This window comes from Cryptococcus neoformans (assembly GCF_000091045.1).
Source record: "Cryptococcus neoformans var. neoformans JEC21 chromosome 3 sequence".
Lineage (NCBI taxonomy): Eukaryota > Fungi > Basidiomycota > Tremellomycetes > Tremellales > Cryptococcaceae > Cryptococcus > Cryptococcus deneoformans.
Genome location: NC_006685.1, coordinates 1998701 through 2026200, shown reverse-complemented (window position 1 = coordinate 2026200; position 27500 = coordinate 1998701). Strand labels below are relative to the sequence as shown.

The window sequence follows — 27500 nt, the reverse complement described above, 5'->3', positions numbered from 1 at the left end:
GACTTGTCATATCATCATGATGCTGTTTCTGCTTGAGTGCGGTAACCACAGCGCATCTTCTCGACCAATATTACTCATTATCCCAGCTTCTATCATTGTAGGCTCGGCATACAACAGACAATGTTGTCCGCAATCATTATCCGCTCCTTGACATCTTTGCCGTTGCTCAAGGTCGCACCAGCTTACGCATTCAGCGTTATCATCGCCTGTGATCTAACTCTGCCCCTTGAATCCTCAGACTACTCCACATCACCTGTCTTTGATCTCTCTGCCCTCCTATCCCGGGCCATCGCTGCAGCATCTCCATCAGCAATTTTTCTCACCATCGTCGAGGCCATCTACGGATAGAAAATAGTTGGGCGGATACATTATTATAGGTGGATCATCCATGGTTACGGAAGGCAGATCTTCGCCTTCAACAACAAGAAATGATGTGCCCTTCATTTCCTGTCGTAAGGAGACACGCGAACTTCCTATTGATTATACATCCAAAAGGTTCCGTGCCACTGCCACTCACAGTCGACGGCGGAGGAATGTCGGCTCCAGACGTATTTTTACGGGATAATCTAATAAGCCTCCGTTTGGCTGTCGCTGATATCTTGCTGACATCGTGTACAATCGATATCAATATAAAATATAACCTCTAACCTCTCTGGTAACGGATATGTATAGGTGAGTGGTATCGATACTCGGGGACCTCGAGCAAAAGGCGAGTCGTGTGTGGCTGTTCGTTGCCTCAATTATCGCGTCCGCTTACTTGCCTGCCCGTACGCTCGTTATTTAACGACTACGCAAGGTCTGTGCATGATGGTTTTTCAAGCCAACGCAAGTGTCGATCAAAATGAGAAAGAAATGGGGAGAAAACCATTACTAATCCCCAAATACCTTCCTACCTCATTCCAACATACATCTTTGTTGCCACTCCCCTTTGCCTTCTCTTTCGACTAATTCCTTAATAACTTCGTACGTCACAGTATCTTCGGGAGCCATAGCGGTGATTCCTTCTGAGGGGGCGCTATACATCATACAGCACCGGTGGCGTCCTCGGCAGAAGGTCCGAACTATTCCCAAGAGGTATTCCCGCTCGCATGTGTGCTTGTGGCGGATGGCTCGAGCGTACGAGGATGGCGTGTCGTGTCGTGTTGCTTTCTTCTTCCATCCCCTTTCATACTTGATCTCTTCTTCCAATATATACTCATGACCAACAGATACCCAGCCTCAGACATGAGAGACCCACTAGACACACCATCAGAGACACCCGATACAATTATCCGTACACCCGTCTCATAACGCGTAACTCTCTCAAACCCTTTAACAATCTTTTAGTCAGTATGACTACAGCTGACTTCTCCAACTTCTAAGCTGACTCTTTCTGACCATAGTTTTAAAAAAAATGAGCACAGACTCCTTCGACGGAGACTTGTCATTACGCGCCTGGAGGACTCCTTTTAGTTCTGATGTCCCACTGGGAGAGCGCCGAGCTTCCCAGTCCATTTAAGAACCACGACCTGTTGAAGGCTACCGCCAGAAGAGATAGCCTCCTGACACCACTCTCACGTCGCGGCCGCCGGCAGGAAGCACCGCCACCGCTTCCAGAAACCAGGAAGGGAGGCCCCCCGTGTCCACTACGTGGTACACCACCAAGCACTGGGCAGTCCTCCGTGAGTAACCGCCAATTAAGTAGATAGAGGTTGTTTGCTCACTTTTTTTCACTTTAGAGTGGTTGTCGACTTTTTGCTGGAGGCGGTTTCTTAGGCCCTTTCGATTCCGGCAGTCCTCAAAGACACCAAGCCAGTGACCAGCAACCCTTGGATGGCTCCGGGTAATGAGATTCAAGATGTAAGACCCCAATCCCCACCCCAATGCCCCCCCCCCCCCCCCATCCTGCGTCCTCTCCGCGATATAGCAACAATGGTCCCGCCCATGAACTTACCCCAGGGCAAAGCTACGGGACCTTTACTCCCATGTCGCTGCTGCCAAAGGTGGGCGCCGGAACCCCTTCCAGCCACCAGGAAAGAGGGCCCATTGTGGCTGCTTGGCTCAGCACCAAGCACTGGGCTTTCCACCGTGAGTAGTAACAACCAATAAAGTGAATACGGGTTGTTTGCTCACTTTTATTTTTTCGGTTTGAAGTGATTGCCGACCTCCTGTTGGCAGTAGCTTCCTTGGCGTTGTTGTTCCCGGCTCTCCTTATAAACTCCAAGCCACTGTCAATGTGACTTTATGTTTTTATACATATTCAAAGGCAAATGGAAAGAGGGCGCGGCTGACATAATATGTAACAACGGTAGCGCGGCAGGGTCGGTCGCCGGCGTGCCATTTGCTTGGTCTGTGTTCCGTTGGAGGGATGTCTTTGGCGATGTTGCCACTGGCACGCTGACAACGACTCTACGATGACCTTGTCCAGATCATGAAGACTTTCTCGGCTGAGGCCATGGAGCAACTCCTGGCCAAATACAACCGGTAAATTATGATTAAAGGCAGTATATTTCGAGTTGCTGAATATTCTTCTTTCTTTCTTCTTTTCACTACATGCAGATACATCTTCGGCACATCTTCGGCAACGAAGGTGTTAAGCTTTGGCGAGATGGAGATCGTGCCTCCCAACGGCGATGTGCCCTGTTTGGCCAGTAGTTTTGTCCATACTAATTTTGTATACTGCTGTACCAGAATCTAAGAATATGTGCGTGCGCGTCCAAAGACTGATAATGTAATAGGCATTATCAACACAGCTGCAGATATGATATTGCAAGATCATGAACTCATTACTCTTGATCATGATAGATCGTGCGGCCCGAGGTATAAGATAAATGCTGTCTATAAAGCACGATCTTTTTTCCTTTGTTCCCAGGTCGTGCAATAGTCGATAATGATCGCGTAGCTTGGGTGGAACGATCTTCAATAATATAAGCCGTTTGCCATTGCAAACTGAACGTAAGATCATGCATCTTTTGAATAAGATCGGGGCTCCCCTGCCTACCGATCATGCGGAATAGATATGGTCAGGCAATGGGGCATTTGATCGGGCTGCTTAATATCCATTAACAATTGGTGCCCGCGCCTGATCAGGATTTCTCTATGTATATGAGATGCGTCCATGCGCGGTGAAGATTTGATCTTGCTTGATCTTACTTAACCAGGGTTTGACAATATTTGCGATATGATGCAGAAGGGGTACTGCTTGAAGGTCACCGTACGAGTACAGCTGGCTCGAACTGTAATCATAATATTCGATGAGCGGGAGAACAGCGACATCCCCGTGGTTCCTCCGCTAAACTCTGACGATATGTATCGCGCCGTTGTCGCAACGAATGTAAACGCGATATACGCGTTCTCATATGATAATGTGTGCAATCACGATCATATATAAATAACATGTAACGCCTTTCATAGATTGCTCTCCATCTGATCTATCGCATTCGTTCTTCACTCGCCAGTATGTGCTCAATTGGCGCTCCCTTCTCCAAAGTCAAACCTCCTACCCCAGTCGAGGGCGAAGACACCACCCAATTCGAGCTCATGGTGGCTGGCAAGCCTTATCTCGCAATGGACAAATATCTCCGCCGAATCCGGGACGAACAGGCAGAGAAACTTTGTCAGATCAATCAGACCAGGTCGACGGAGAAGAGAATGGAGTTGTACACCGATCTTGTCAATCTGACGGGCGGTGAAGAGGGAAATGTTATAATCAATATTCCTTTTACTTGCGAATATGTGAGCATGTCTCAATGCGAAGGTTGAGAAAGTCATCTAACCCAAGTAAATTTAGGGCTCCACAATCACTTTCGGTCGAGATATCTATGTTGGCCACAACTGCCAGTTCTTTGACGTTTGCCCTAGTAAGTAGCTGAGCTATCCTCACATTTATATAATTGGTCTGTGCTTACCATTTGAACCTTTATATGTAGTAACCATCGGTGACCGCACCATGATCGGCCCCAACTGTCAATTGTACACACCCTCTCACCCTTTATCCCCAGAAGAACGGAATGGCCTCACCGGACCTGAATGGGCTAAACCTATCACCATCGGCAAAGACTGTTGGTTAGGTGGAGGTGTCATCATTGTACCTGGTGTCACCATCGGGGATGGGGTCACTGTAGGCGCCGGCTCTGTTATGACGAAGAATGTGCCCAATAGGTGTGTGGTGGCAGGAAACCCTGCAAGGATAGTGAAGAGGATCAAAGAGGACGGAACTGTCGTGGCTCCATAGATAGGCTGAAATAGTCATCGCCATGGCAGCCTAAAGACTGAATATTAGATTATTGGGTACTTTACCCCTAGTAGATTTTATACAAGACATGCATCAGCTCACTTGCATGTCATCGTCTGAACATACGTAATTAGTAAATGTCTTCGAAATCAGGTGATAGCACAAAAGTATTCCATTGACTAAACTTACGTAATCGATGGTTTAGGCGATCGCAGGACCTGTGTCATTAAGGAAAAGCTCAAACGAACGGAGAAGGGATCGATGTCAAGAAAACATCCTCCATCTTCGTTCCCATTTCCATTGGGATTAATATACTATGCTAGCCTCTTATAGAAAACAGCGACTTGACCTGTATAACTCTTTCTGAAACTCGCGCGAGAAAAGCAAGGAAGTCGCGTCAATATAACAAAGGATTTTCGGCTTTCTTCGCTTCGACACGTCTTCGGCCGACAGATCTAATCTCAGGTCCCTAGCGATTTTTATCTGATAAAAAAGTGGTGCCAGGGGAGTTCAGAAGTGGGGAACACGAAGGCAGATGGCGAGCGAGGCAGCCATCCTACTCGGATTGTAGTGGCGATGCGTACCCTTGAAAAGTCCGTTTTTTCTTTAGTTCTCCACTCAAAAATTAATCAGTCAGCATCGAATAAAAAGCTTACTGCTTTCATTGAGACAGTAGTATGACCGTCACCATAGACCGACCTCCTCCCAACGAGGGGCAACCTCTTCCCGTCGACCTCGCCCTTCGCATCGCGGCTTTTCTTTTTGGAAGCGGAGCACACTCTACCCTCGCGGCCCTCCACAGATGCTCGAAAGATTATTACTTTGCTCTCAGCCCTATCGTCTACCGCAAAGTATCTTTCAAGCCCAAGAAGACTTACGCTCTGTTCTTCTTGGGCGACGATTTTCTTTTATCTCCAGACTCGTTGGGGAAGCAGGTCGACAACGCAGTCGCGTCTGAAACCATTTTCAGCGCTGAGCGTGCAGTTCTCCGTCGTATCCTGGCTCTCCAACACGTTCGCCATCTTTCTATTCACTCCCTTCCTGCAGACTCCTCCCCCCTGACCAAAGCGTTTACATCTGCAGTCAATGCTTACTCTCCCAACTACCTCATCTTACCTTCCCTCCAATCCGTCCAGCTATTGCCCCCGGTCGCTGATGAGATCCGTACCTACATCCCAGAGACATACGACCGACCCCATAACCCAGCTTTCCTCGAATCCCTCATCTCCACCTCTCGACCTACCAAGCTCTGCCTCTCCTATCCAGTCGTGCCTTCCCAGTCATGGGACGAGCACTTGGAACTCACGACAATCAAACAGTACCAGCTTGTGGCGCGTATGAACCGTCTGATCGACGATGGATGGTCCTCGCTAGAGACGTTTTGCGTGCATGATATCGTGCATCAGGTGCTTCCTTCTTTAAAGGGGTGTAAAAATGTTTACCACTTTTCATCACATTGTATCCTTACGGGTGAAATTGGGAGGGTCGAGGGTGGGGAAAGAGAAGGAGGAGGAGCGGTGTTCGTCAATCCAGGTAAATCATCGACAGGGATTCCAGGGCCTAAATGGAACTTCCGAAGCTGGCAAATTGGTACAGCTGTGAAAAATCTCTTCCCCTCAGGCGCGAATGCTGGTGCCATCCTTGAAAACACGTCTTGGGTGTTCGTGAACCACAAGGGTCACATTCTTACCAAGCTAGAGAATGACGATGACGATGATACTGGCGTAGGGTATATGGAAGTCGGGAGATTGATCGATGATGCGATTAAAGGAGGGTTGCCTCAGGATTTGATTGGCAGAGCGGGGTTCAAGAGAGAGTTGGCAGATGAGGTCTTAGAGAAAATGAAATTTACCCCGGGTGAAATGCAATGTGTCTCTTGCGGCCGTAAGTCAAACCTCTTCCTTTTCTCAGCACCTCACAAAGGATCCGACCATCATTTGCTAATACGTCTCAAATGTGATAGGTATCGGTCATAAAGGCGCCACAATTGCTAAACTACAAGATATCTTATGACATTGCCAGGAGTGTGGGCAACGCCACACAGGGACAACGACTGTGGAATGCCCATACTCCAGGCCGGTTTTGAGCGCGTGGAAGACAAGAGTTTGGCCGATGGAGATTAACTTGGTACCGCGGCCGAGGTTCGCAAAGGACGTCTATTGAGCAAGATTAGGATGATGGGGATATGGTATTGTGTAGATTTTTGAAGGCTATTTATGTGTAGATTTGTAGAAGCTAGAACAATACCACTCTATCATGGTATCTCAACATGAAAAACAAGAAGGAACATGTTAGCACCTGCTTAGGATTCAGCATTTGCGCCGCAGGATTCGCAATGCAAAAACCGCGGCTCTTCCCTCTAGTCAAATATCACCAGCATCTTGATGTCTTGCTACATGCCCAAAGTCTACAACGTCACCAGCCCCCTTCATCTCTAACCTAACGTAACCTAACCCTAATCTGAATCGGACGCAACATCATCCGGGTCCACCTCAGCCTCATCATCGTCATCTACCACAGCATCTGAGATTGCGAGTGAAGCCTCTGCTTCAGCCTGGCGGAGCGCACAGCGAATCTTTTCGTCGTCGGATGTTAGGTCGGCGTTGGGGTCTGCGCGGGGGAGGATGTCTATTGGCTTTTCGTTGTAACGGTTTCGGATTCTGTAATGAGGAGAGATGTGATCAGATCGAGTACACGTCTTGAAGTGCTAGGAGATTTGCGCGAAGATTCGGAATAGGTGAGACTTACGTGGTGTCCGCACCAGCTTCTAACAAACTTTGTACTGTACTCAAAATCAGCCATGTTAATAATCCCGTAATATGATGTAGTTTTGCACGTACCTAACCACAACCTCAGACCCTCATATTGATCCCATCGATTTCTAACAGCAATGTGCAAAGGGGTGTCTCCTTGTAGTCTGTTCTTCAGGTCGACGTCACAGGTGTCGTGGCAAAGGATAAGTTCGAGGACGTTTGTAGATGCGTGAATAATACTGAGAAGAGTCAGTCACTGTACATGAGTCCTTGATTATTCTGGATAGACTCACGCATAGTGGAGGGCTTTGCATCCGGAGTGCATTAACATTTATTCGTAACAAAGTCGAGTATCGACATACCAGTGTTACCAAGGCTGTGATGGTCCCTTTGTCAGTTCTGCCGCCTAATCTTGCGGATGAAGAGCTTACCCATCAGGTTGGTTGATATCACTCAGTTCCTTGAGCGCATCCTCCAGCATTCCTTCGTTGTCAGTCTTGGCAGCCGCCAGTAATCGCTCATCTATCGGTCAATCGTGTATCAGCAGTGTACTTGTCGTCACCGTCCCGATCGGAAGCAGGCATGACTCACTGGCTGAAGCTCCCTGGGAATCCTCCTCGGGGGGAGGAGGAGGTGGTGCTGATCTTGACGGGGTGGTGCTCATTGTATGGATTATTGCTTTCAGCTGTCTGAATACTTCGCTGGCCAACGAACAAATGATCGCGGACGGACTACTCGCTCGCAATAAGCAAACAGCCGCTGCAACGGTGGACAGGATCAGGCCACTTTCCCACGGTGTTCAGTGGACAAGGCCTTCCTTATGTCTTCAGTCACTCAGCTGCAATTATTGTTCATTCGTTGTTCATTTGTTTTATAAAATGTTTATGTGTTCGTTGTAGGTGGTAATATAATGGTTCCCAGCTGTTAAAGCAAAGGAAGGCGGGTTATTTTTTACATCTTTCGCCCTTGTGTCTACCAACGTCTCGAAATATGGACGATATCATCATAGGGACAGTCTAGTTCTTCATTTTCTGTAGTATCATCCGTCCCACCTACCGGTAATAGTTGGTGGTTGACGTAAGGCTCATCCTACCATAATCATTGGCTGATAAATCTCGTGAGGTAAACCGCAAGATGCACTTACAACCATAGTGCCCATAGCTTCCGCCATATTCCTATTCATAAATTCATAATATGTATGTCTCATATTCAATCCAAAAAAATTTTCCAATCTCAAAAGTAGGGACCGACAGTCAGATAGCCGCCAGAATTTGTCCACTTATTCGGGGAAATATCAACATACACTCAAGGGTATCAACATACACTCAAGGGGTTTCAATGCACTGAACAGCTCAATTTTGACAAAAGGTACAATGTACTGGCAAAGGACTTTTCCCCCTCTCCTCGCTCGCGGCCTCAGCACCATCTATCTGCTACCCATATACTGTCGTCTCATCCGTCTTTTGATAACCGAGATTGGCGCCCCGAAATGCACAAATCTGCTATTATCCATCTATGTCTGCTTTCTGACCGGCTTTGCATCCGCTGCTTCTTTCAGCACTTACTTTGTATGGCGCAGTTTTCAGACAGGCAATGCAGCTCAGCTAGGTTTATCTATCGCAGGGCACTTTCGACCCTGGGTAAAACTAAGAGGACTATTAATATTCAATAGAATGAGGTTTGGCAGAATACGTTTCCTTGAATGAAGTTGCCTTCTAGCTAACAATTTTCGAAGCGACTGACCTAATCCTTCGTGGGCTGCCCTTTTATTTAGGCATGGTTGTTTTAGCCTTCTTCTCAGTTACGATGGGTATTCAAAGCATCATCGGCAAGGAACAGTAATTCCAACATCGTGGTAACCCTTTCAGCCTCTTCAGGTTTGGATCTAGCGTATCGGCAATCCGATGAAACCCATCGTTGTCCTGACTATTACATGAGTCAAAATATTCAATGATCCATCGTTATGTGTCACCCTTCAATATACGCTTTTCCAAGACATATGTTGTAGCAACAGCCAACCCTTGGGAAAGGGGTAAAAACGCAATGGTACCTAGTAGTGTATGCCAGCCTACTACCTATTTACTGCATCTACGATACTATCTCTCCCACATAAACACCATCCCTACGGGAAGGTTTAATCCCGATAGCCAGGGAGTTCTCGCGCCTTGGAACTAATTAACCCACCCTTGACGCTACTACTACAACGTATAGCAGGTGGTGTGCAAGTGGGCGCTTTTGTATCTCTCGTTGTCATTGGATGCACCGCCAGGTACATGCTTTGCGGCGTCTTGGTACCTTTGAGGATGCAGCAGGCTGGGTAATGCTTTGTTCCTCCATTGCAGGCAAAGAGCTGATGTACTGGTATCGTGACGCCGACGTAGTCACGTAGAATCGACTTGGCGCACGCAGATGTCGGTATTTTGATACTCCAGTCTCCAGTCTATTTATATAAATTTAGGCGCGCAATAACTTAATCCATTTAGGCATCCAAAGGAACATTTTGGGCCAGGCACGCGAGCCATTGCCGCATCCCGTTTGCTTCCGCTGCTGTTCCCGCAACGTCATGCTGCCTGGTCCCATTCCGAGGATGCGACGGGGCGGATGATCATTATCCGCGAAGATTTGGGTTGTTCTCTTGATTGCATTTTCATCTCCATCTTCACAAAAATGTCAGGACTCAAAGCACACTTTAACGAAAACCCAGTAACACCTCCTCCAGAGAAGACAGAAGGAGACACCTTTGCCTCTTCTGGCACCAGAACGCCGCTTGATGAGAAGCCTGTCCCTTTCTCCAGGTTAGTGATACTTTCCTTCAACTCGTGCTGCTAAGCTCATGTTCTGTTAGGCCTTCCACTCCCACTCCCGCTCATGTAAGATGAAGGTGTGACTACATGTGGGAGATATAATGTTGACTTAGAGTACAGGATCAACTCGCGTTCGTCGGTTTGGGTGAGATGGGTAAGCGAATGGCCACCAACTTGGCCAAGCACCTCTCTGAGAATGGTCAGGTATGAATCTTTTACTCGATCAAGAGGGAAATTTGTTGCTTACATACGCTCTAGCCGCCTTTACTCGTGTACAACCGAAAGGAGGAGGGTGTCACCGACTTTATTGAGTACGCGGAGAAGAACGGAGTGACCGAGGACATGTATGAGGTCAAGGCTGATTTGGAAGAAATTGGACGAACGTGAGCACTAATGTGGTTCAAGATGAATTAAGCTTAGTTCATTGACAGGGCCGACTTGATCGTGACTTCTTTGGCTGGTGATGAGGCTGTGGAAGAGGTTTATAACCACTTGTTCAATGGACAAGAGGTATGTACGCTTTACTTGGCATGTTGCAAATCTGACATCAAGACAGACTCAGAAGGGCAAAGGTGACGGTATCCTTCCTGGCGGTCATGGCCGAAGCACCATTTTTGTCGACACCAGTACTGTATACCCCACCACTGCCGGCCGTATCGAGAGACTTGCAACCTCCAAGCCCCATCGATCTTTCCTCTCTTGCCCCGTCTTTGGCGTCCCTCGTGCCGCCGAGACTGCGGATCTTATTCTCGCTATCTCTGGTGACTACTTTGCTAAGAAGCACGCTGCTCACGCTCTTGTGCCGGCTATTGGCAAGAAGGTAATGGACTTGGGCAGTAATGTTGAACGAGCCATGTCTTTCAAGTGAGTATAGTCAGAGCTTAAGAGCATGTTCGCTGATAAGAATTAGGCTCGTCGGTAACTCTCTCGAGCTCGGATTCATCGAGCTCCTCTCCGAATGCTTCACTCTGTGTGACCAAACCGGCGTAGGATCGGATCAGCTCGTTGAACTCATCAAGCTCCAACACAAAAGCCCCGCTTTGATCAGATATGCTGACCGAATTACCAAAAACAAATTTGATAGCACGGGTGGTTTTAACTTGGGCGGAGGTATCAACGATGCTCGGTACGTCTCGTTTATTTTGACATGACGGCCTGAAGCTGACGGTGAGATCGATAATCAGACACATTCGTCAGCTCGCTGAGTCACACAACGTTCCCATGCCTGTAATGGATGTTGCCCAGCAGCACATGCTCTCAGCCCGAGCGCATGGTGGTGATATCATGGACTGGACAGCGCTTGTTGGTGGGCAGAGGATCTCTGCTGGTTTGCAGCCTTTCGCTGGTAAGGTAGGTCACAAACCAGTTGAGCTATGTCTCATTCTTGGATACGCCTGCTGACCGATATTGCCTCAGATGCGTTTGGAGAAGTACGAGGAATAAGAGAATCAATATCTGCTGAGACAATGCCGCCTTTCGATTTTGGAAAGTGTCTTAAATACCTCAAAGTTGTGGTGTTTTAAAAGAAGCATGCATGTACTTTCTATCTGCCGTTCAAGATCGAGCCTCTCCCTTTCACACAGACATGTGTTGGTGGAAAATAGCATATTATTCCACTTGTCTAAGGTTGGCGAGCCAGTTCTGCTCATGTTCGCAACTGTTATTCGAGGTCAAGATTAAGACTGCATCACTATGTCAGAAGATAACTTTTGAATCCCAGTAAAGTATTCGATACATGTCAACAAGATAGAATTTTACATTTACAGTTTGGTTGAGAACATTGTACACAGTGCCTATCATACGCTACACAATTCTTCTGCTAGGGGGCTCAACAAATCGTCTTCTAGCCTCTTCGTCTATGCGCCTTCGCTCTTCAAAAAGCTGCTTCTCATCAGGCCTCCCCATTATCTTTTGCGATAGCTGGTCAAGCCTGTACTCAAGCACTAATGGTATGAAGTCAGCCATGAGAAAAAAGGCGATAAAGAGGCATTTACCAGTATCGTTCCTGACGACGACATATCCGCCCAATGCTGTCTGTAAGAAATACTTATCAGTTTACTCTCCTAGGTCTTTTGAACCTACTTACCAGACCAGCAACAATGAACACCAAACCCCATTCTAAGTTGGTGTCAGTAGATCCTATCAGTCCAGGGGAGATTTATGAGCTCACTAGGTTTGCTCGAAGAAGTAGGGGTAACAGGCGGCGGAGGCGGTATCTCAGTCGAGTAAAGTCGTCTAGTGCGGATGACAGAGCCACGCTGTTTTGAATACGAAAATCAGAGCTGAATTTTGACATGTATAGGCTGCTTACGAGAGGAGAGAATGGCCTCGTCGAGTTGTATATTAATGACCATGAGAGTCGTGCGAATGGCTGTTGCATGTTGGTCAAATCGTTATTATGCCTACGGCGGTGATGCTCGATAAGTGAAGGACTGGTTTTCGCGGGTTGTCTTTTCTGCCTTCATGAATATATATATGTCTAATGAGAATGATTGAGGGAAGAGAGTGACGTCTACAAACCCACTCACTCATCATTGTGGCACGGCTGTCACCGGGTGTAGTACAATTATTTATTATTGACTCCTCGTCCACGATACCCGCGTCCGCAAGTTCTCCGCGGCGGTAAATGAAGCCGCGAAACGCCAAGACCTTTCCTCTCATCACCATTTTAATCCTTCTTTTGGACAGACTTTCGAAATATATGGACTACTCCACCTTATTAGTAGATAAAGCTGCTGGAAATCAAGGATGTGGAGTTTCTTTTTTTTTACGCAATATCTATTATTCTCATCATCATTCTGACATGATTGAGCGGGATTCACCGTGTGCGTCCACGCACGGTAGAAAAAGAAATAAGGAAGAGTCCGACGACGATCATCGGTTACTATGACCACCCGAAGAGTTACCTCCTGCATTTACTATTTTTTTTATTTTTTGGCTCACTCCTGCTCACAACAACCGTTCGGTATCCCAACTCGGGATTGAAAGTAAACCTATCGTGTTGATAGGTTTCCGCCAATCAGTTTACCACTACGAGGAAGTGCAGGTCGAATGGCGACTTCTTCGTGCAATAGAAAATCCTCATCTTGTTGTCACCGGCTCCGGCCCGGTTGGGAAAGTAATTCTAAATCAATTTAGTGTCCATGTGACTTGACTCGCCTTGCCAACGGCAGAAGAATTACTGATAATGTGATGAACCTGAAAGTGGTCTGGATGTTGAAAAATGAGCTTACCCTTCTCTTCCTGGAGCGCCATGGGAAGACTGGCAAGCACATATTTTGTATGTGACCTCTCAGAGCCCCAATGACTAGCAGATATCATCCTTTAACGGATAGCCTTTTCAGTGACAAAAGACAAGTGTCCAGTTGCTCTTATCCTCAGGGATGTTCATGGCGTGACTGATGAATTGCTACAATGGATGATACCACTTCCATCCGGGGTAGACAGCCCTCCGCTGCAAGAGATGAACTCATATTTGGACTTAGAAATCGAAAGCTGCTCTGTCGTCCGTCTCCCCCTTTTTCGTCTCCCCCATTTCCTTGCTGTCTTTCAAAAAGAAGAGAATCAAAACTACGCCTCGGCTAAATTGGAAGGAACTAGCGACACATGCATGTCTCGAGGATACCCCTCCTCACTTCTCATTTCATGTTACACTTCAAACCTCAGATTATTGATCTCAACCGACGTTTCCAGCAGCCGCCATCGATACATAAACAGTTGTTGATTGAGACCTCAGCTCCATTGACATCGGTCAGTGTGACCGTCAGTGACTACCTGAAGGTAATGTTACGTAATCCCGAAAAGACAAGCTGTAATACGACTAGCGACGACGACAAGGACGAAGAGCGGCGGCCAAGAACCGAGGAGGACGGTTATGAAGAACCTCTTCCTCTTTGTCTTCTCGTGCTCTTCAAAGACAGGTCAGTCAACAAAGTCACGCAAATTCCATCCATCACCCTTCTACTCCACAACAAAGCCGTTTGCGACAGTTCACTCCGGCATTCCTCTCATATCCAATTCATCACTACTCGTACAGCTCTTCTTCTTTTCTCCGCATGTCAACGTTATAACCGTCTTTCTTGACCCCTGATCGAGAAAGCTTACAATTATTCTGCCGCTATCAACCTTATCCAGGCCGATGGGTCTACTGATGTTCAATGAGAAGCTTATAACTGTAATGTCCGAATGTGTGCAGGAAATAGGGAAGCTATATTACGACCTTAATCGGCAATATGTCTAGGACTTGGGAGTAGATGTCAAGCAACCGCAAAAGACTAAAAAGTCTTAAACTAATCCAGGCAAGTACTCCCGACCATTATCACCTTCATTCCGGGCTAATGTTTCAAATAGCTACAAATAAAGCACGTAATGAATCTGACTTATCATGTCAGTGAACCCCGTTTCTTGAGCACGGTATCACCGGTACACCTTGTCCAATCTCACGAATCTCTCAAGCTTGTATCAATTTAACATTGTTGTAACTATCAACAAAAGATCATCTCGCCAACAGGCGTTGTTATCCGTCTCCTAGACATGATCGTCGCAGCTCAAAATCACACCAGCTTCTGCAAGCAGCGTCGATGTTCGACTTCTATGAGTCTTTTACGGCTTCACTCACTTCTCGTATCTCGGCTACTCTCTGTCACCTGCCCTCGATCTCCCTGCCCTCCTAATCCCCGGCCATCGCCGCAGCATCTCCATCAGCATATTTCTCACCATCGCCGAGGCCCCCCTCCTTCTTGCCTGATCAAGATTCCAGCACACCCGCTATATCATGCCCAACTTCCATTCTCGCACACGGCGGTGTTTGGGCTACGGAAACGGAGTTAGATAAGCCAAAAGCCTGGGAAAATGACAGCCTTCGCCATTCGTCACGCGCCTTACTTTGATGCCTTCGCGCGTGAGAAATCACACCGACCCTTTTCACTTTCGAACTCTTCCTTGTTCAGTGTCTTGCATCTTTGAAAATACGCATTATGAAATGCTTATGCTACCGCAGGCGGATAACCACGGAAGAGAGGATTCTGTAGATACCCATCATGAGGAAGTTTGGAGGAATAGCTGACGATATAGAGAGCGATGGCGGATAACGTCGCAGGGAGAAGTTGATGGTAAAAGTCACACCAAGCCATACTCCCAGCTACTGTTGGCATCGCCTCCCAACTAACGCTGCAGACCGTCACAAGACTGCCCACTGCTTTCTGCTGCCCAGAAACAGTATAAGAAACGCCCACCCAGGTTGTAAAATTGTTCTTCAGACTCTCTTCTTCCATTCCCAACCTTTACGCTTTTCACAGCTCTCGACCTTCTTATACCTCTTACAGCTCTCACAGCCCTAGTTAACCTATTATTCTCACATAATGTCTAACTCCACGGAAGACCTTAGCTCCTTCTTCTTTTCCACTGTCACCGTAGCTCCGGATAGCACGGCCGCTCCCTCCGACGTCTTCTTCGTCCCTGCTCAGGTTCAAAGTGAGTCATCTCTCTTTCGTCAACACCTTCTTCCACTTTCATTTCTCACTGACATCTGTCTTCACACAGACACTGAGTTCAACATCCAGCCCTGGTCCATCTCCTCCACTAACGAAGCTCTTGCCACCGAGCCCCAGACCGAGTTCAACCTTGGCCTGAATGCTCAGGTCGGTGATGGCTTTGGTTTCAACACCTACTCTATTAATTTGCTTGGCAATGAAAACGACGTCGACTCTGCTGGTCAGGTCGAGGCTCAGCCATACAACCTTTCTACTCAGTCTACTTGTAAGTCACACTCTCGCCCTGTTTGGCGATCGCATATTTACAAAAGTATAGGCTCCAACTTTGGTCAGGATACCAATGCCATTCCTGATTCTAACGTGAACGCCTTCTCCGCTACTCCCCTCGTCAACCAGACCAACGTCAACACTGCTGGTCAGGTTGACATCCAGCAACTGTTCCAAATTGGCCAGTCTGTTGGTAAGCCAGGCGTATTTCTTGCTTTGCAGCTTGATACTGACTGAACCTCAGGATTGCAAGGCGAATATCTCTGGAACTTTATTTGCTCCTCTTTCCAGAATGCACAATCCGTTATTCCTGTTGAACAGATTGTTTCCGAGCAAGTTGACTGCCAACTACCGGCCAACGACGGTAATATCAACACCAATGAGCCTCAGGAACTGGTCAGCCTGGAGAAGATGGATGAGTTTATCGGGTGGGATTTCAGTAAGTCATTCAACCTTTTTGATGCACAGTGCTTATTCTGTTTCCTCAGACATATCCCTGGCCGACATTACTATGCCCTCGGTCGTCCCCGCCACCCCAGCTCCTCAGACTCACTTGACCGTTCCCTCCAGCCCAGTCATTTCCAAGACTCCCAAAACGCCCAGTAAGCCCAGGAAAAAGTCTAGCAGTCCTCAGGCCTGCAAGACTCCTTCCAAGACACCCTTCAAAACCCTTGCCAAGAAAGGTTCCATTAAAGATGCGTTTCTCCGTTCTACCGGACCCAAGGTCCGTCTGGCTATTTCTTGCCACGGTTGCCGCGAGGCTAGGAAGCCTGTATGTATTTAGTCCTTTCGTCCATTTTGCACCATTCGCTGACTGAGAATGTTTCTTGTAGTGCGATAGCGTTTACCAATTCAAGTGCCAACGGTGTGTCAAACACCATTTTTGTTGCAGTTGGCCGGAGACTGGGCGTGGCATCAAACTCGGCAAGAAACAGAGGGACGATTTCATCCAATTCATCTTGACGCGAGGAGAAAAGCTTGGACAGCAGGACGATACGACAATGACTGTGGACCCCGTAAACGGTCGGCCAAACACCTCATGCTCCAGAGTGATGGACACATCCGTCTTGGGATACCATCGGCAAGAGACAAAAAGTCGTACAGATGAGATCCAGGTTCTGTAGAGAGATGAAGGATACCAATCTCCTGAACACTCTTAAGGACATGCCTGGAAGTACGTCCACCAGACGTGTGACGGTATCCGAGTTCGAAAGGCGCTTGACCCGCGAACTTGAGGGCGGCTTGATCTTCTTGCCCGGCACAAAGACCTACCTTCAATAAACCCATTCTCAGACTTGTCTTTGCTTTTCTTTTCCCATCCAACCCTGAGAGGGGAAACACCACGAGCTTGAAAGTACACCATCTCTTCATCTCCTACACATCGAAGCTCAGCAGACTTGGGTTTCTCGGGTTTGTGGACTACTTTGCCCCTGTGCTCTTCAACAAATTTACCACCAGTGGGGCACTCAATGATGACGGCTTCACGCCTGGGAGTGATGTGAAATTTATCACCCTTCTTGTCCATGACATTTGAAAGAGTGATGACGCTAGGTTTGCTAACAGTAAGGAAGAGGATGTTTTCTGATGGAGCGAGATTGCGAGAGACGAGAGACATAGAATCGTGTGGTTTGACAGAAGGAAGAGTAGAGGGGTCAATATCCTTGGGGTGACCAACAACTCTTCCACCGGACTGAAGGACAAGTGCCGAAAGAGGGTCGATCTCGGGCTCTAGCTCGAGCCCTCCATCCTCATCATCGTCTCCATCTGTAATGCGTAATCTCGGAGGACGAGTGGGCGACCGCTTCATTGAACTCCCGTATACTTTCTCAACAATGGTATGGCCGGTATCGAGAGATCGTATTTTATATGAAACCTGTTCGAGAATTGAATTGTTGAAGATGACAGGAATGTATAAAGGCTGAGGGACGTCCGGCGGTATACAATATGTGAGAGATAACGGATTAAGAGTTGCGGTACTGAACACTAGTCAATATCTGATCGATTATTTAAGAGATAGCCTACCTGTAAGGAAGAAGACGGATCTTATGTACACCTTCGATATGAGGTGGCTCATACCATCTTCTGAGCGCATAGAACCAATTCCAATACCAGTTCCCTCCTACTAACGCTGCCGTCCCAACAAAATAATAGCTTTTGGTTTAGATGGTTTGGATGTTAGACCGATGCATTGCTCATCGTTATAAACTGTTTGCTCTTTTTTTGGTTATGAGCGGCAAAAGCCTCAGTCCCCAATACCTCTTCTTTTGTCCATTCGTGAGTCCATCAAATTTCAAAAAAATCGTCCGTGTCACGGAGGATGCATTCATGCTTAAATTTGAAGATACCCACTCTCCCCACCACCTGCCCCCAGTTAAAGCATCTAAAAGCGTCTAAAAAGCGTTGTAGGGAAATACTACCCGGGTCTCCTATTGGTTAAGCGATCCAATTGGTTCCATTCCACTGCAGTAGATAGCAGAATATTATGTACTTCGAATTTATTACCATAGCTGTTTGGTACCTACCAATGGAAGGAATAGTAATTACTGTCACGACTTTGGATCGTTCTTGTACCGTCTTTCGTCGTCATCCGTCTATTTTCCGTCTTCCGAATGATACTAACTATATAAATCTCTAACAGCATGCTCAATGCGTTTGCGTTCACAATGGTACCGACGAAGGCGACGAGGAGGAATTGAGGGAGACTTTGAGCAAAGAGAGGGAGAGGAGGGAACAGAGGGGTGAGGGGGACGATGACGATGAGACACCGGAAGGTGGTGAGAGTGTTTTGAGAGTACCAGAAGACATGAGGGTGAGACGACAGAAATACACAGATGCGCTTTGGAAGATGTATCAGCGGGCGCATCCAAGCAGAGGAAGGCCTAACTAGGAGAGACGCCAGAAGGGATGAAGAAGCGGATGAGTAATTGATCAATAATATGAGAATGGATTGCCTCTGTACTGTACAATTTACAATCTGGCAGCAAATTCATTTACCATTTCCTCATTTCCTCAAGAATTATACCCTCCAACAGCGGGTTGTCACACCCAGTCGCAACGTACATCGCCTGTTCCCGGCACTCGCCATCAGCCATACACTTCTTCACAATATTTCTTTTCAGCTCCTCGTCAAAATCATCCCGCGAGCAAATCCAGTCTGCGATAACCCTCAGAGGTCCCTCTTTATAATACTGGCTACCTTTTTGAGGAACTACCTCCCGCAACATCGCCTCTAGTCTTGAGATAATAAATTCTGATCTATCCTCACCATCCGGCACATTCCTCTTCTTCTGCCACCCCCTCTTGCTCTTCTTTCTCTTTTGGGCGGAGTCTTTGTCATCCTCATCCTCATCATCGTTACTCCCATCCTCTTCCTTCCTTCGTTCGTACCTCCTCTTTCTTTGACTGAGATTGGCACATTCCAGAAGTTTTTTGGGGCCGGAGCGGTTAACAACTCGACGACCTGAAGGCATGGTATAAGTCTGACCAGGATGGACAGGAGAAGGAGAACCGGATGAAGGATAGGAGACGTCGTCGTTGTGGCGGTGGTGAGGGCCAGTGTAGGCACCAGTTGCCCTCTTTTCTTGCATGATGTCCTGCATTTTGTCAAACTGGGGGAAAGGGTTGGCTTTGAGCTTTATGAATTTTGGGTCTTTCTGCATGGGAGTTAGCTTTCCATACTTGATATCAAACACTGAACGCTCTTGGCCTTTTGGTGCAAAAGTACAAGAAAAAAGAGGAGCAAAAGCTGATGAATGTTGAATTGCTTCTGTACTAACATCAGCCAAGTCATCCCATTCCTCTTCGCTCAGCTGCAGTTTATTGTCGATCCAATTCCTGCCGGACTTACCTATGACCTGGTCAATGGGGTTATACCATTCGCTCCTGAGCTGCTGAAACCTAGCAGCCCAGTAAGAACGATTGTTGGCGCCCAGATAGCGTACTCCGTCCTGTCAGATAAGTGCGGCACTTGCCGACTGGGGCGAGCCGAGTGCCTTTTCGTATTATGATGATGGTACTCCCGTATATACCGCGACGACGTGTCCAAAGTTCGTGAAAAAATAGAAAATGCGAAATGTGATTTTGAAAAGTGCGAAATAGCTCTTCAACAACTCTGAAAATGCATTTCATTTTCTTTGTTACTTTTGACAACTCCAACTGTCCCTTTGAGCTGATCGGAACACCTTCGACCATAATGGGGTCGCCTTTGAGTTGATCGGATCACTGCACGGAAAAGGGCCATCATGCTATCCATCAAGCCAATGCACGGCGCAACACCCCATCAACATCACTTTCAGCACGCATCTCCGACTCATCCACATCCGCTGACCTTTTCATAGATCACAGATATTTTGTCGCCTTAGCTTCTTGTCCATTCAACTTTCTGTACCATCCTTCTCTAACCAAGACGTTCTCTTACCTCTTTGATGCCCTCTTCTGACGACAGCGACGACAATATCCGCGACGATGGCATCCTCGACCATGACCGCGGAAGGAGTCCTTATTACCAAACAACCGCGTCGTATCCTCCACTAACCATCGCTGATGAGTGATGGATTGAATTGATTAATGGGTTCGGTGGCGCATCAGGATCAGCTGTCGCTCGGACCATTTCCGTTGCACTTCCCATTTACAGAAGTGCATTTCGCACTTGCGCCACCTCGCATTTCACAGTTTTCAAAATCACATTTCGTTCTATTTTTTGACGAAATTTGGACACGTCGTCGCAGTAATGCAAGTTAACGAGTACGGTGGCAAAACAACCACCATCCAATCTGGATCTAGTCTCCCTTTCTTTGTTTTGTATCTTCATTTCATATTTGTTCATTGACATTGGATCATTCAATCACGGCCTCAGTCATGTCCGCCCCACACGGTTATCCCGCCAACGCGACATATGCTTCGCCCTTATGCCACGTTCCCTTCGACATCAACCAACCACACTTTGTCCCGGGTACGATGGTCGTCAATGCTCGCTCCAAGATACGCGAACAAAATCAGCTTGACGCACTGCGGATGGATGCCCAAGGTCAATTCTATGAAACTGAGTCAGAGGCCTGGGTGGGCTACCTTTTTTATCTCTCTTCCATTTTCATGCGTTCGAGAAGCATACCGAGATGTCTCAAGTATGATAATTATGACCTGTCACGTCAACCATTTGCGGGACGACCTTGGTCCGATTTGGATGCTGTTAAACATTATAAAGGAAAAGACGTAAGCTTCCTCAAGACATCAAACGGATTCAATATCTGATTTGTTGCGATGTCTTTTTTAGGCCGCGAAAATCGCAAAAGATGGCCGTGCCCCATCTACATCTTCACGCAAATCCCAACCCAAAGGCATATCTGATAGTCTGATTGCTCCGAATCAACGGAGAAGGGGGCGACCACACCGGATTCGTGTTCAGAGTTTTTAGAGACGGTGTTGTCGAAAAAGTCTGCGCTGTAGGAGAACTGAAATGGCGCACTAAGTCGGAGAGGGAGCAACAGTCGAGTCTCTCTACTACGCATGCAAGGAAGGCGTTTTTCAATCCATCTGGTATCTCAGCACCGCCTTCGCCTTGTTCGAATGCCGACTGGGCTTTACCATTGTTGACTGGAGCTTTTGTCGGTTAGCGATGATGGAGGATGAACACGGCAGGGATGTTGTGGTCTTGGAAGCGAATGATAAAGCTGTGAAGAAATTCCACTCTCAATATGGAGATGTCCTTTCGGCCAAGACCTGGATAACCTTGAAGAGGTCTGGAGCGATATGCCGAATACGCTGTTTACTGGAAACTAGAAAATCGATCAAGAGGCTAGAGATCGCTTTGAGGGTACCATTTTGCTCATAATTGCGGCAGCGACATCGACTTTTTCTCCGATCTCCCCACGAACAACAGTCCTTTACCTCTCGGCATTCCAAGCGAGAACCACGTCCATGTGGACGGTCATGCCAAAGAAGCGGTCATCTTTGACGGAGTTAGTCTAGCTGCTTAATTAGATAGATGACAAGTGTCTTTTTCGGTCAGACTCTATACCATATAATATTATTTTTCCTTTTCGTAACTTTCTGGTCTTTCCTCATCACTATCTTGTACACTGCTCTCCGAGTCTGTTTGTACGAAGGTGCTGAGTAAATACCAGTTCAACAATCTCATTGCACCATAGAAAGCATTACCATAGAAAGCATTACCACGGTAGACGCTACGGTGTGAAGGCGAAGGTGACCGAGAGTGCAGATGAAGGTGGTAACAAGAAGGGGAACGCCGGTGCTAGTGGCGGTGATGGGGGCTTTGGTGGTGATGGAGGTTCAGGCAATGGCAAGAAGGGTGGAGGATCAGGAAATGGAGGCAATAGAGGTTTGGGCGGAAATCCGGCTCCAAGGTCTCCGAGGCTGAATTCAAATACAGCTCAAAACAATCCACCCAGCAACAAGCACAATAATGTAGCTAACTTTGATGCCTCGAGTTGTTTCCTCCCCTGGACCGAAGACCCGAGGAGCTATCTCTTGTCTCGCTTGCCGTGACGCCAAGGTGAGAAGCCTGTGGGTATCTGAGTAGTGCAATTCGGCCTCGTACTCAATGCTGATTTTCATCCTCTTCTAGTGCGACGGAGTTTATCAGTTCAAGTGCGAACGATGCATCAGCCATGGATCTTGCTGCCAGTGGGCAGAGAGCGGCCGCGGTGTTAAGTTGGGCAGCAAGCAGAGGAATCAATTCATCAAATTGACCTTAGCGCTTCAAGCAAAGCTGTAAACAAATGACCGCGGACACGGCGAAACTAAAGTAGCTTAATAATAATTAAAGTTAATTACGTAATTTTACCCAGCCCACCCGGACTTTTGACCCCCGGCGGTAGTCGGACCGTGATTGCCGGACACCGAGTCGGAGGTGATGCACAAGTTTGGGGGTTTGCCTCCACCAGCTGAGTATTGCATTATTCCAGCGTACTTGACGGTCCACGATGCACTCCCATGGTACAAACATTCGCCCCCTTTGCGTAATCCCCACAGGATAACTACGACTTGAATCTTTACTTTCACATCCTTCTCATCCTCACCTTGACTTCACAATGTCTGCCGCCTTTTCCAACAAGCTCAAATACGCTGTCCTCGGTGCTGGCCGTATGGGCCAGCGTCATGCTCTCAACGTTGCCTTCAGATCTCCCCGTGCAGAACTGGTAGCAGTAGCCGACCCCAAACCTTCTATTCCTCAATGGATGAAGGACAACTTGCCTCCGAGTACCAAGTACTTCGAGAACTACGAAGACTGTCTCGTGAACAGTGGAGCAGATGCTGTTCTAATTGCGAGTGCGACAAGCTGGCACGCTCCCATGGCTATTGATGCTATGCATGCTGGCAAGGTGAGTTCATTAATGTGAACTGTGCTGTTCTATGCTGACTTCTCATTAGCATGTCTTACTGGAGAAGCCTATTTCCATCGATCTCGAAACCTCCAGGAGTGTCGTTGCGGAGGCTGAAAAATTCCCAGACTTGAAGGTCATGATTGGCTTCAGTCGCCGATGTAAGTCCGAACCGGTTCCCCTACCAAGAGAAGCCCTGCTAAACATATCATTTTGAAGTTGACGAGTCTTACCGACAGGCGAGGAAGATGATTGAAAACGGACAACTAGGCAAGGCCCACTTGATCAAGTCTGCTACCAACGATCAGTATGACCCGTCCGGATTTTTCGTCTCCTATGCAGCCGCTTCCGGTGGCATTTACATTGACTGTGGTATCCACGACATTGATTGCGCCCGATGGCTCCTTGACGCCTCTCTTGGTATTCCCAACCCCAAAAAACAAGTCCGCCGTGTATTTGCTGCGGGCCACAACATCCGGCACCCCGAGCTTGTCCAGGACAACGATGTCGACAACGCAGTAGGGTTTGTGGAGTTTGAAAATGGCAAAATGCTGGTGTTACACCTGAGCAGGACTTCTATGCATGGTCACGATTGCTTTGCTGAGGTTTTCGGAACGGACGGAAAGGTAATCGTTAACGGAGTGAGTTGTCATAGGTTAATCCGGATGCGGTGGAGGCTGACGCGATGTTGCAGAACCCTCAGCTTAACCGAGTGGAGATTCGCGATGTTCACGGTGTCCGTAGCGAGTCGACGTGAGTAGTTTTATCAGATATCTGGTGGCAGAGGAGATAATCCGCTTACATATAATTAGCCCTACCTATTACGAGCGTTTCAAGGATGCTTTTGTGACAGAGATCAACGAGTTTACTTCCGCCGTCCTCGATAACAAACGTACGTGCTTCACCTAGTCTTGTCTGATATCTATTAACTCGATACTTCCCATAGCTCTCCCAGTTAACGCCATCGATGCTCTTGAGGCAAGCAAGATTGCGACCGCTTTGACACACTCCTTCAAAACCAATACTCCGGTCTTCTTCGATGACGAGGGCGAGCCGATATTGGCGTAATTGTGAAAGAAGACGGCGTTCGTTTGGGGTTATAAAAAGTGTGGGGACCGTGCAATTATACAATGCAATTAGGAAGATAATTTGAATAGACTAAGAAATAGAGAAAAAGGTAGACGCAAGGAAAGAAAGAAATGCAAAATAGATAGCGAGTCGATGTTAACTATAAAGTGCTCCACGCTGCAATCGTCATTCATGGCTCCGTCGTCGTTCGATCGCTCGCTCGCGTGATTAAATACGTAAACCAGCAGACCCTTCTGCTTGCGATCATACTTGCCCTGGTTACTACACATCGATCCAAGTTTACTTTTCAGGGCCGAAAATACGGGCGGGTCGCGCCCACCATATGTTTGCATACTCTCTTGTACTACGCCAGGGTGACATACATGACAGAGGTTTTGAGCTCTGAAGTTTGGCGCTGACCTGACGCGTAAAGGAAGTTGTGACGTTGCATGATCTCGTTCACTGTTTTTGCGGTTTTTGCTCAATCTCGATCCGCAACGAACCAATTACTTCTCTGATCTTCTCCATCGCTATCCTGTTCTCACTTAACTCACCCTCTCTACAATGGCCGACAACGACCACGAAAAGCTCAAAAGTAGCCTTTCTGACATCATTACCGGTGTCGAGTCCCCTGTCCCATCTTTTACCCCCCCATCAACCGCCCCTGAAGATGACTTTACACCGTTCCCTTCACCTGTTTTGAGCGCTACTTCGCTCGCTGGTCTCTCATGTAAACTCTCACAGCTGACTCCTGGATGTCAAAAAGCTAACGACAGTATGTAGTGGGATCTGACGGAGTGTTCGAGCCGGAGGTGGACGACAACAAGGTCATCACGGAGGAGGAAACGGCTAAAGCTCTCGAGTTGAAAGCTCTGGCCAACAAGGCTTTTAAAGGTGTGTGATATCACCCAATTCTCGCCAAGCGTACAATTGACTAATGGATCGTATAGACAAGAATTTCTCGAAATCTATTGATTTCTACACCCAGGCTATCGCGTTAAATCCTAAAGAACCAACATTTTGGAACAACAGAGCTATGAGTAAGGCCAAGATGGAAGAGCATGGTGGCGCTATCTCTGACGCTAGTACGTCCCTATGAGCTATAACATGCCTATTTGTGATGCTGATACTTTTTCGCTTCTAGCTAAGGCTGTGGAGCTCAACCCTTCTTATGCGAAAGCTTTCTACCGCCGTGGCCTTTCTCAACTTGCTATTCTTCGACCTACCGATGCTGTCTCCGATTTCAAGAAAGCTTTGGCCATTGAACCCGGAAACAAGACAATAAGAGACCAGTTATCCATCACCACGAAATTGATCAGGAGAATAGAGTTCGAGAAGGTTTGTCTTTATACTATGTTGCGGCGTGTACTTGGGGAAACTGACGATCTTGCATGCTAGGCTATCTCAGTTGGAGAGACGGAGACTGCTTCCCAAAGATGTCTTTCTCTCATAGAATCCGGAGCCTGCAATCTTGACACATCTTCCAAACCTGCCGACATGCCTCTTCCCATCATTCCTGACGATCCTAACGCGCGGTATACCCCAACAAAGGGATTTGTTGAGGGGATGATTGAGAGTTTTAAAAAGGGTGGCAAGGTCCCGAAGAGGGTTGCTTGGGAAATTATCTTGGGATGTAAGGCCATTGTGGAGAAAGAGAAGACTTTAGTGGATATTGTCGTTCCCGATGGGGTTACCTGCGATATCATTGGTGACAGTTAGTATTTTCTCTTTTGACTATTTTGACTATGACAATTGACTAATGTGCCTCTGGGACAGCCCATGGACAGTTCTTCGATGTCTGCAACCTTCTCTCAATGACCACTCCTCCCAGTGAAAAGCATTACATGATCTTCAACGGTGATCTTGTCGATCGTGGATCGTGGTCTGTTGAAGTCGCCCTCACAGTATTCGCCTACAAATGGTTATACCCGGAATATGTCTACATCAACCGAGGCAATCATGAGACAAACGGTTGGTGACCTGCAGTCAAGTCTTCGTACCTCAGCTAACAGAAGATGCAGATATGAATAAGGTGTATGGCTTCGAAGGTGAATGCAAGGCCAAACTTGGTGAGATGACATTCAAGCTCTTTGCCGACGTCTTCACGAAATGTAAAGTTATTTATCTGTTCCTGGCACATCGGCGCAAGCTGATATCCCCATAGTACCCCTTGCTACCCTTGTCACAGCTACCCTTCCCCCATCTTCCCCGAAGTCCGAAGGCTCCAAACGTGCCATTCTCTCAGAGGGGAAAAAACGGTTCTTCATCTGTCACGGTGGTCCTCCCGTTAGCAAGGACGGTGTTACTTTGGATGAGGTTGCGAAGATTGAGAGGTTCGGAAGACAACCGGGGCAGGAGGGTATTATGTGCGAGGTAGGCTTTTCTTTTTCTTGTCTGCTTGCAAGGTCATCATTGCTCACTTACTTTTTGCAGATGCTTTGGACAGACCCACAAGCGCAGGTGGGCCGAGGACCTTCAAAACGTGGTGTCGGTCTTGGTTTCGGGCCAGACGTCACCCGCCGTTGGTGCGAACTCAACAACATTACCGCTGTCATTCGATCACACGAAGTTCGAGCAGACGGTTATGCCATCGAGCATGATGGTTTATGTATCACTGTGTTCAGTTGCCCCAATTACTGTGATTCAACTGGTAACAAGGTATGTTTCTTTCCTTTCCATGTATGTTTAATGGAATACCATTGACGTCGGTATGTAGGCTGCTTACATCCGAATGCAAGCGGATGGAACATTATCGTACCACCAGTTCGACGCTGTGCCTCACCCCGACGTCAAGCCTATGGCGTACAGCTCTGGTTTCAGCGCGATGGGCTTTTAATCACCATACCATCTTTTATAGTACGGATTCCGATTTCATCTGACATTTGCATATGCATCCCGCATGCGACATCTCCATTTTCGCTCGCTCAAAAGTCAAACTCGTCTGAATTTTCAGCTGGACCAAGAAATCGATACATGTTTTATATAAATCTATTACTAAAATGAGAATACCAAACGTCTGCCCTTTTCATCTTCATATCCGTTTCTACCCACTTGATTCTCACGCTTCTTCATCAAACTCTTCATCAGGGATAGGAGCAACTTGCACAGGCGCTGATGGATCATGGATAGTGTCGTTAGGGATCTACATATCATACCAGAGAAAGTGGTCAGCTTTTGACGGTCGCTCGGTACACAACGAAAGAAGGGATTAAAGAATGACCCACGAAAAGAGACGTAATGAACACTCCTAAAGCACCCAAGAGACCAAAAACAAAAGTATACTTGAGAGAGATACTGTAGGCCTGACGAGCGGCAACTCTCTGCCATTCTTCTGGGAGCGTCTTGATGGCCTGAGAGGCGTGGCGGAGCTTATCGATAATCTGAACGAGGTATGATGAGGAGAAATTAGAAATTAGTCAGCCAATATGCAATGATATCACTTTTGGCCCCTGGAAGGAAGGGATAAAAGGAAACGCACCTCGGGCGAGTCGAACCTGCTGTTAAGCTGCTCGGAAAGCGTTCCTTGAAAGACGGCGCCGGAGAGGCCGACACCGAAGACTTGG

General features: G+C 47.5%; 10 protein-coding genes and 1 pseudogene across 10 annotated transcripts in view; 6 read left to right on the top strand and 5 right to left on the bottom strand.

Moving 5' to 3' along the window:
* Nucleotides 1-3339: 3339 nt before the first annotated feature.
* CNC06920 (hypothetical protein) lies at nt 3340-4299 on the top strand. Its single transcript, XM_569825.2, has 3 exons — nt 3340-3714; nt 3770-3839; nt 3909-4299. The coding sequence occupies exons 1-3, from the start codon at nt 3439-3441 to the stop codon at nt 4211-4213; spliced, it is 651 nt and encodes a 216-aa protein (XP_569825.1). The 5' UTR covers nt 3340-3438; the 3' UTR covers nt 4214-4299.
* Nucleotides 3388-4268, bottom strand: CNC06910 (annotated as a pseudogene).
* Nucleotides 4300-4495: 196 nt separating the features above from the next.
* Nucleotides 4496-6501, top strand: CNC06900 (expressed protein). Its single transcript, XM_569932.2, has 3 exons — nt 4496-4806; nt 4887-6097; nt 6177-6501. The coding sequence occupies exons 1-3, from the start codon at nt 4790-4792 to the stop codon at nt 6224-6226; spliced, it is 1278 nt and encodes a 425-aa protein (XP_569932.1). The 5' UTR covers nt 4496-4789; the 3' UTR covers nt 6227-6501.
* Nucleotides 6502-6595: 94 nt separating this feature from the next.
* Nucleotides 6596-7669, bottom strand: CNC06890 (hypothetical protein). Its single transcript, XM_024656909.1, has 7 exons — nt 7558-7669; nt 7398-7488; nt 7329-7342; nt 7260-7272; nt 7054-7205; nt 6962-6995; nt 6596-6873 (listed from the first exon to the last, which is right to left on the bottom strand). The coding sequence occupies exons 1-7, from the start codon at nt 7628-7630 to the stop codon at nt 6669-6671; spliced, it is 582 nt and encodes a 193-aa protein (XP_024512533.1). The 5' UTR covers nt 7631-7669; the 3' UTR covers nt 6596-6668.
* Nucleotides 7670-9570: 1901 nt separating this feature from the next.
* Nucleotides 9571-11320, top strand: CNC06880 (expressed protein). The gene is made up of 9 exons (XM_569857.2): nt 9571-9761; nt 9812-9836; nt 9891-9974; nt 10029-10153; nt 10202-10280; nt 10327-10634; nt 10681-10896; nt 10955-11120; nt 11187-11320. Exons 1-9 carry the CDS (start codon nt 9634-9636, stop codon nt 11211-11213), a joined length of 1158 nt encoding a protein of 385 aa, XP_569857.1. The 5' UTR covers nt 9571-9633; the 3' UTR covers nt 11214-11320.
* Nucleotides 11321-11490: 170 nt separating this feature from the next.
* CNC06875 (hypothetical protein) lies at nt 11491-12240 on the bottom strand. Its single transcript, XM_024658470.1, has 5 exons — nt 12082-12240; nt 11941-12028; nt 11857-11888; nt 11765-11804; nt 11491-11713 (listed from the first exon to the last, which is right to left on the bottom strand). The coding sequence occupies exons 1-5, from the start codon at nt 12148-12150 to the stop codon at nt 11574-11576; spliced, it is 369 nt and encodes a 122-aa protein (XP_024514325.1). The 5' UTR covers nt 12151-12240; the 3' UTR covers nt 11491-11573.
* Nucleotides 12241-14263: 2023 nt separating this feature from the next.
* Nucleotides 14264-17701, bottom strand: CNC06860 (hypothetical protein). Its single transcript, XM_024656907.1, has 4 exons — nt 17552-17701; nt 16802-17505; nt 14655-16770; nt 14264-14582 (listed from the first exon to the last, which is right to left on the bottom strand). The coding sequence occupies exons 2-3, from the start codon at nt 17334-17336 to the stop codon at nt 16484-16486; spliced, it is 822 nt and encodes a 273-aa protein (XP_024512531.1). The 5' UTR covers nt 17337-17505; nt 17552-17701; the 3' UTR covers nt 14264-14582; nt 14655-16483.
* Nucleotides 14934-17573, top strand: CNC06870 (hypothetical protein). The gene is made up of 6 exons (XM_024656908.1): nt 14934-15242; nt 15312-15527; nt 15579-15722; nt 15774-15968; nt 16018-16301; nt 16363-17573. The coding sequence occupies exons 1-6, from the start codon at nt 15131-15133 to the stop codon at nt 16651-16653; spliced, it is 1242 nt and encodes a 413-aa protein (XP_024512532.1). The 5' UTR covers nt 14934-15130; the 3' UTR covers nt 16654-17573.
* A 4786-nt stretch (nt 17702-22487) lies between the features above and the next one.
* Nucleotides 22488-24089, top strand: CNC06850 (conserved hypothetical protein). The gene is made up of 6 exons (XM_569928.2): nt 22488-22869; nt 22919-23030; nt 23089-23510; nt 23564-23622; nt 23682-23761; nt 23816-24089. Exons 1-6 carry the CDS (start codon nt 22579-22581, stop codon nt 23935-23937), a joined length of 1086 nt encoding a protein of 361 aa, XP_569928.1. The 5' UTR covers nt 22488-22578; the 3' UTR covers nt 23938-24089.
* Nucleotides 24090-24447: 358 nt separating this feature from the next.
* On the top strand, nt 24448-26852 carry CNC06840 (phosphoprotein phosphatase, putative). The gene is made up of 10 exons (XM_569927.2): nt 24448-24667; nt 24721-24831; nt 24888-25022; nt 25082-25275; nt 25336-25651; nt 25714-25908; nt 25959-26048; nt 26102-26310; nt 26371-26595; nt 26654-26852. Exons 1-10 carry the CDS (start codon nt 24502-24504, stop codon nt 26771-26773), a joined length of 1761 nt encoding a protein of 586 aa, XP_569927.1. The 5' UTR covers nt 24448-24501; the 3' UTR covers nt 26774-26852.
* A 38-nt stretch (nt 26853-26890) lies between these two features.
* Nucleotides 26891-27500, bottom strand: part of CNC06830 (multidrug resistance protein fnx1, putative) — a 2791-nt gene continuing 2181 nt past the window's right edge. The window contains exons 9-11 of the mRNA XM_024656906.1: nt 27416-27500; nt 27162-27317; nt 26891-27079 (exon numbers count right to left, since the gene is read on the bottom strand). The exon at nt 27416-27500 is cut by the window's right edge and continues 52 nt beyond it. Of these exons, the coding sequence (XP_024512503.1) occupies nt 26996-27079; nt 27162-27317; nt 27416-27500 (325 nt within the window). The 3' untranslated portion in view covers nt 26891-26995. The remainder of the gene's footprint in view (nt 27080-27161; nt 27318-27415) is intronic.

Coding starts and splice junctions, on each gene's coding strand:
- CNC06880 (XM_569857.2), top strand. CDS start 9,634: ATGTCAGGACTCAAAGCACACTTTAACGAAAACCCAGTAACACCTCCT. Junction 9,837..9,890: donor CCACTCCCACTCCCGCTCAT/GTAAGATGAAGG, acceptor CTTAGAGTACAG/GATCAACTCGCGTTCGTCGG. Junction 11,121..11,186: donor TGCAGCCTTTCGCTGGTAAG/GTAGGTCACAAA, acceptor ATATTGCCTCAG/ATGCGTTTGGAGAAGTACGA.
- CNC06875 (XM_024658470.1), bottom strand. CDS start 12,150: ATGCAACAGCCATTCGCACGACTCTCATGGTCATTAATATACAACTCG. Junction 12,029..12,081: donor CGAGGCCATTCTCTCCTCTC/GTAAGCAGCCTA, acceptor TATTCAAAACAG/CGTGGCTCTGTCATCCGCAC. Junction 11,805..11,856: donor TGTTCATTGTTGCTGGTCTG/GTAAGTAGGTTC, acceptor TATTTCTTACAG/ACAGCATTGGGCGGATATGT.
- CNC06840 (XM_569927.2), top strand. CDS start 24,502: ATGGCCGACAACGACCACGAAAAGCTCAAAAGTAGCCTTTCTGACATC. Junction 26,311..26,370: donor AGGAGGGTATTATGTGCGAG/GTAGGCTTTTCT, acceptor TACTTTTTGCAG/ATGCTTTGGACAGACCCACA. Junction 26,596..26,653: donor GTGATTCAACTGGTAACAAG/GTATGTTTCTTT, acceptor GTCGGTATGTAG/GCTGCTTACATCCGAATGCA.
- CNC06870 (XM_024656908.1), top strand. CDS start 15,131: ATGTCTAACTCCACGGAAGACCTTAGCTCCTTCTTCTTTTCCACTGTC. Junction 15,723..15,773: donor CCAAATTGGCCAGTCTGTTG/GTAAGCCAGGCG, acceptor ACTGAACCTCAG/GATTGCAAGGCGAATATCTC. Junction 16,302..16,362: donor GCCGCGAGGCTAGGAAGCCT/GTATGTATTTAG, acceptor TGTTTCTTGTAG/TGCGATAGCGTTTACCAATT.
- CNC06900 (XM_569932.2), top strand. Junction 6,098..6,176: donor GCAATGTGTCTCTTGCGGCC/GTAAGTCAAACC, acceptor CAAATGTGATAG/GTATCGGTCATAAAGGCGCC.
- CNC06920 (XM_569825.2), top strand. CDS start 3,439: ATGTGCTCAATTGGCGCTCCCTTCTCCAAAGTCAAACCTCCTACCCCA. Junction 3,715..3,769: donor TTCCTTTTACTTGCGAATAT/GTGAGCATGTCT, acceptor AAGTAAATTTAG/GGCTCCACAATCACTTTCGG. Junction 3,840..3,908: donor GTTCTTTGACGTTTGCCCTA/GTAAGTAGCTGA, acceptor CTTTATATGTAG/TAACCATCGGTGACCGCACC.
- CNC06850 (XM_569928.2), top strand. CDS start 22,579: ATGTCTGCCGCCTTTTCCAACAAGCTCAAATACGCTGTCCTCGGTGCT. Junction 22,870..22,918: donor ATGCTATGCATGCTGGCAAG/GTGAGTTCATTA, acceptor ACTTCTCATTAG/CATGTCTTACTGGAGAAGCC. Junction 23,511..23,563: donor GAAAGGTAATCGTTAACGGA/GTGAGTTGTCAT, acceptor GCGATGTTGCAG/AACCCTCAGCTTAACCGAGT.
- CNC06890 (XM_024656909.1), bottom strand. CDS start 7,630: ATGAGCACCACCCCGTCAAGATCAGCACCACCTCCTCCTCCCCCCGAG. Junction 6,996..7,053: donor GGGTCTGAGGTTGTGGTTAG/GTACGTGCAAAA, acceptor TTTTGAGTACAG/TACAAAGTTTGTTAGAAGCT. Junction 6,874..6,961: donor GAAGCTGGTGCGGACACCAC/GTAAGTCTCACC, acceptor TCCTCATTACAG/AATCCGAAACCGTTACAACG.
- CNC06860 (XM_024656907.1), bottom strand. CDS start 17,336: ATGAAGCGGTCGCCCACTCGTCCTCCGAGATTACGCATTACAGATGGA. Junction 16,771..16,801: donor TGAGAATGGGTTTATTGAAG/GTAGGTCTTTGT, acceptor AAGAAGATCAAG/CCGCCCTCAAGTTCGCGGGT.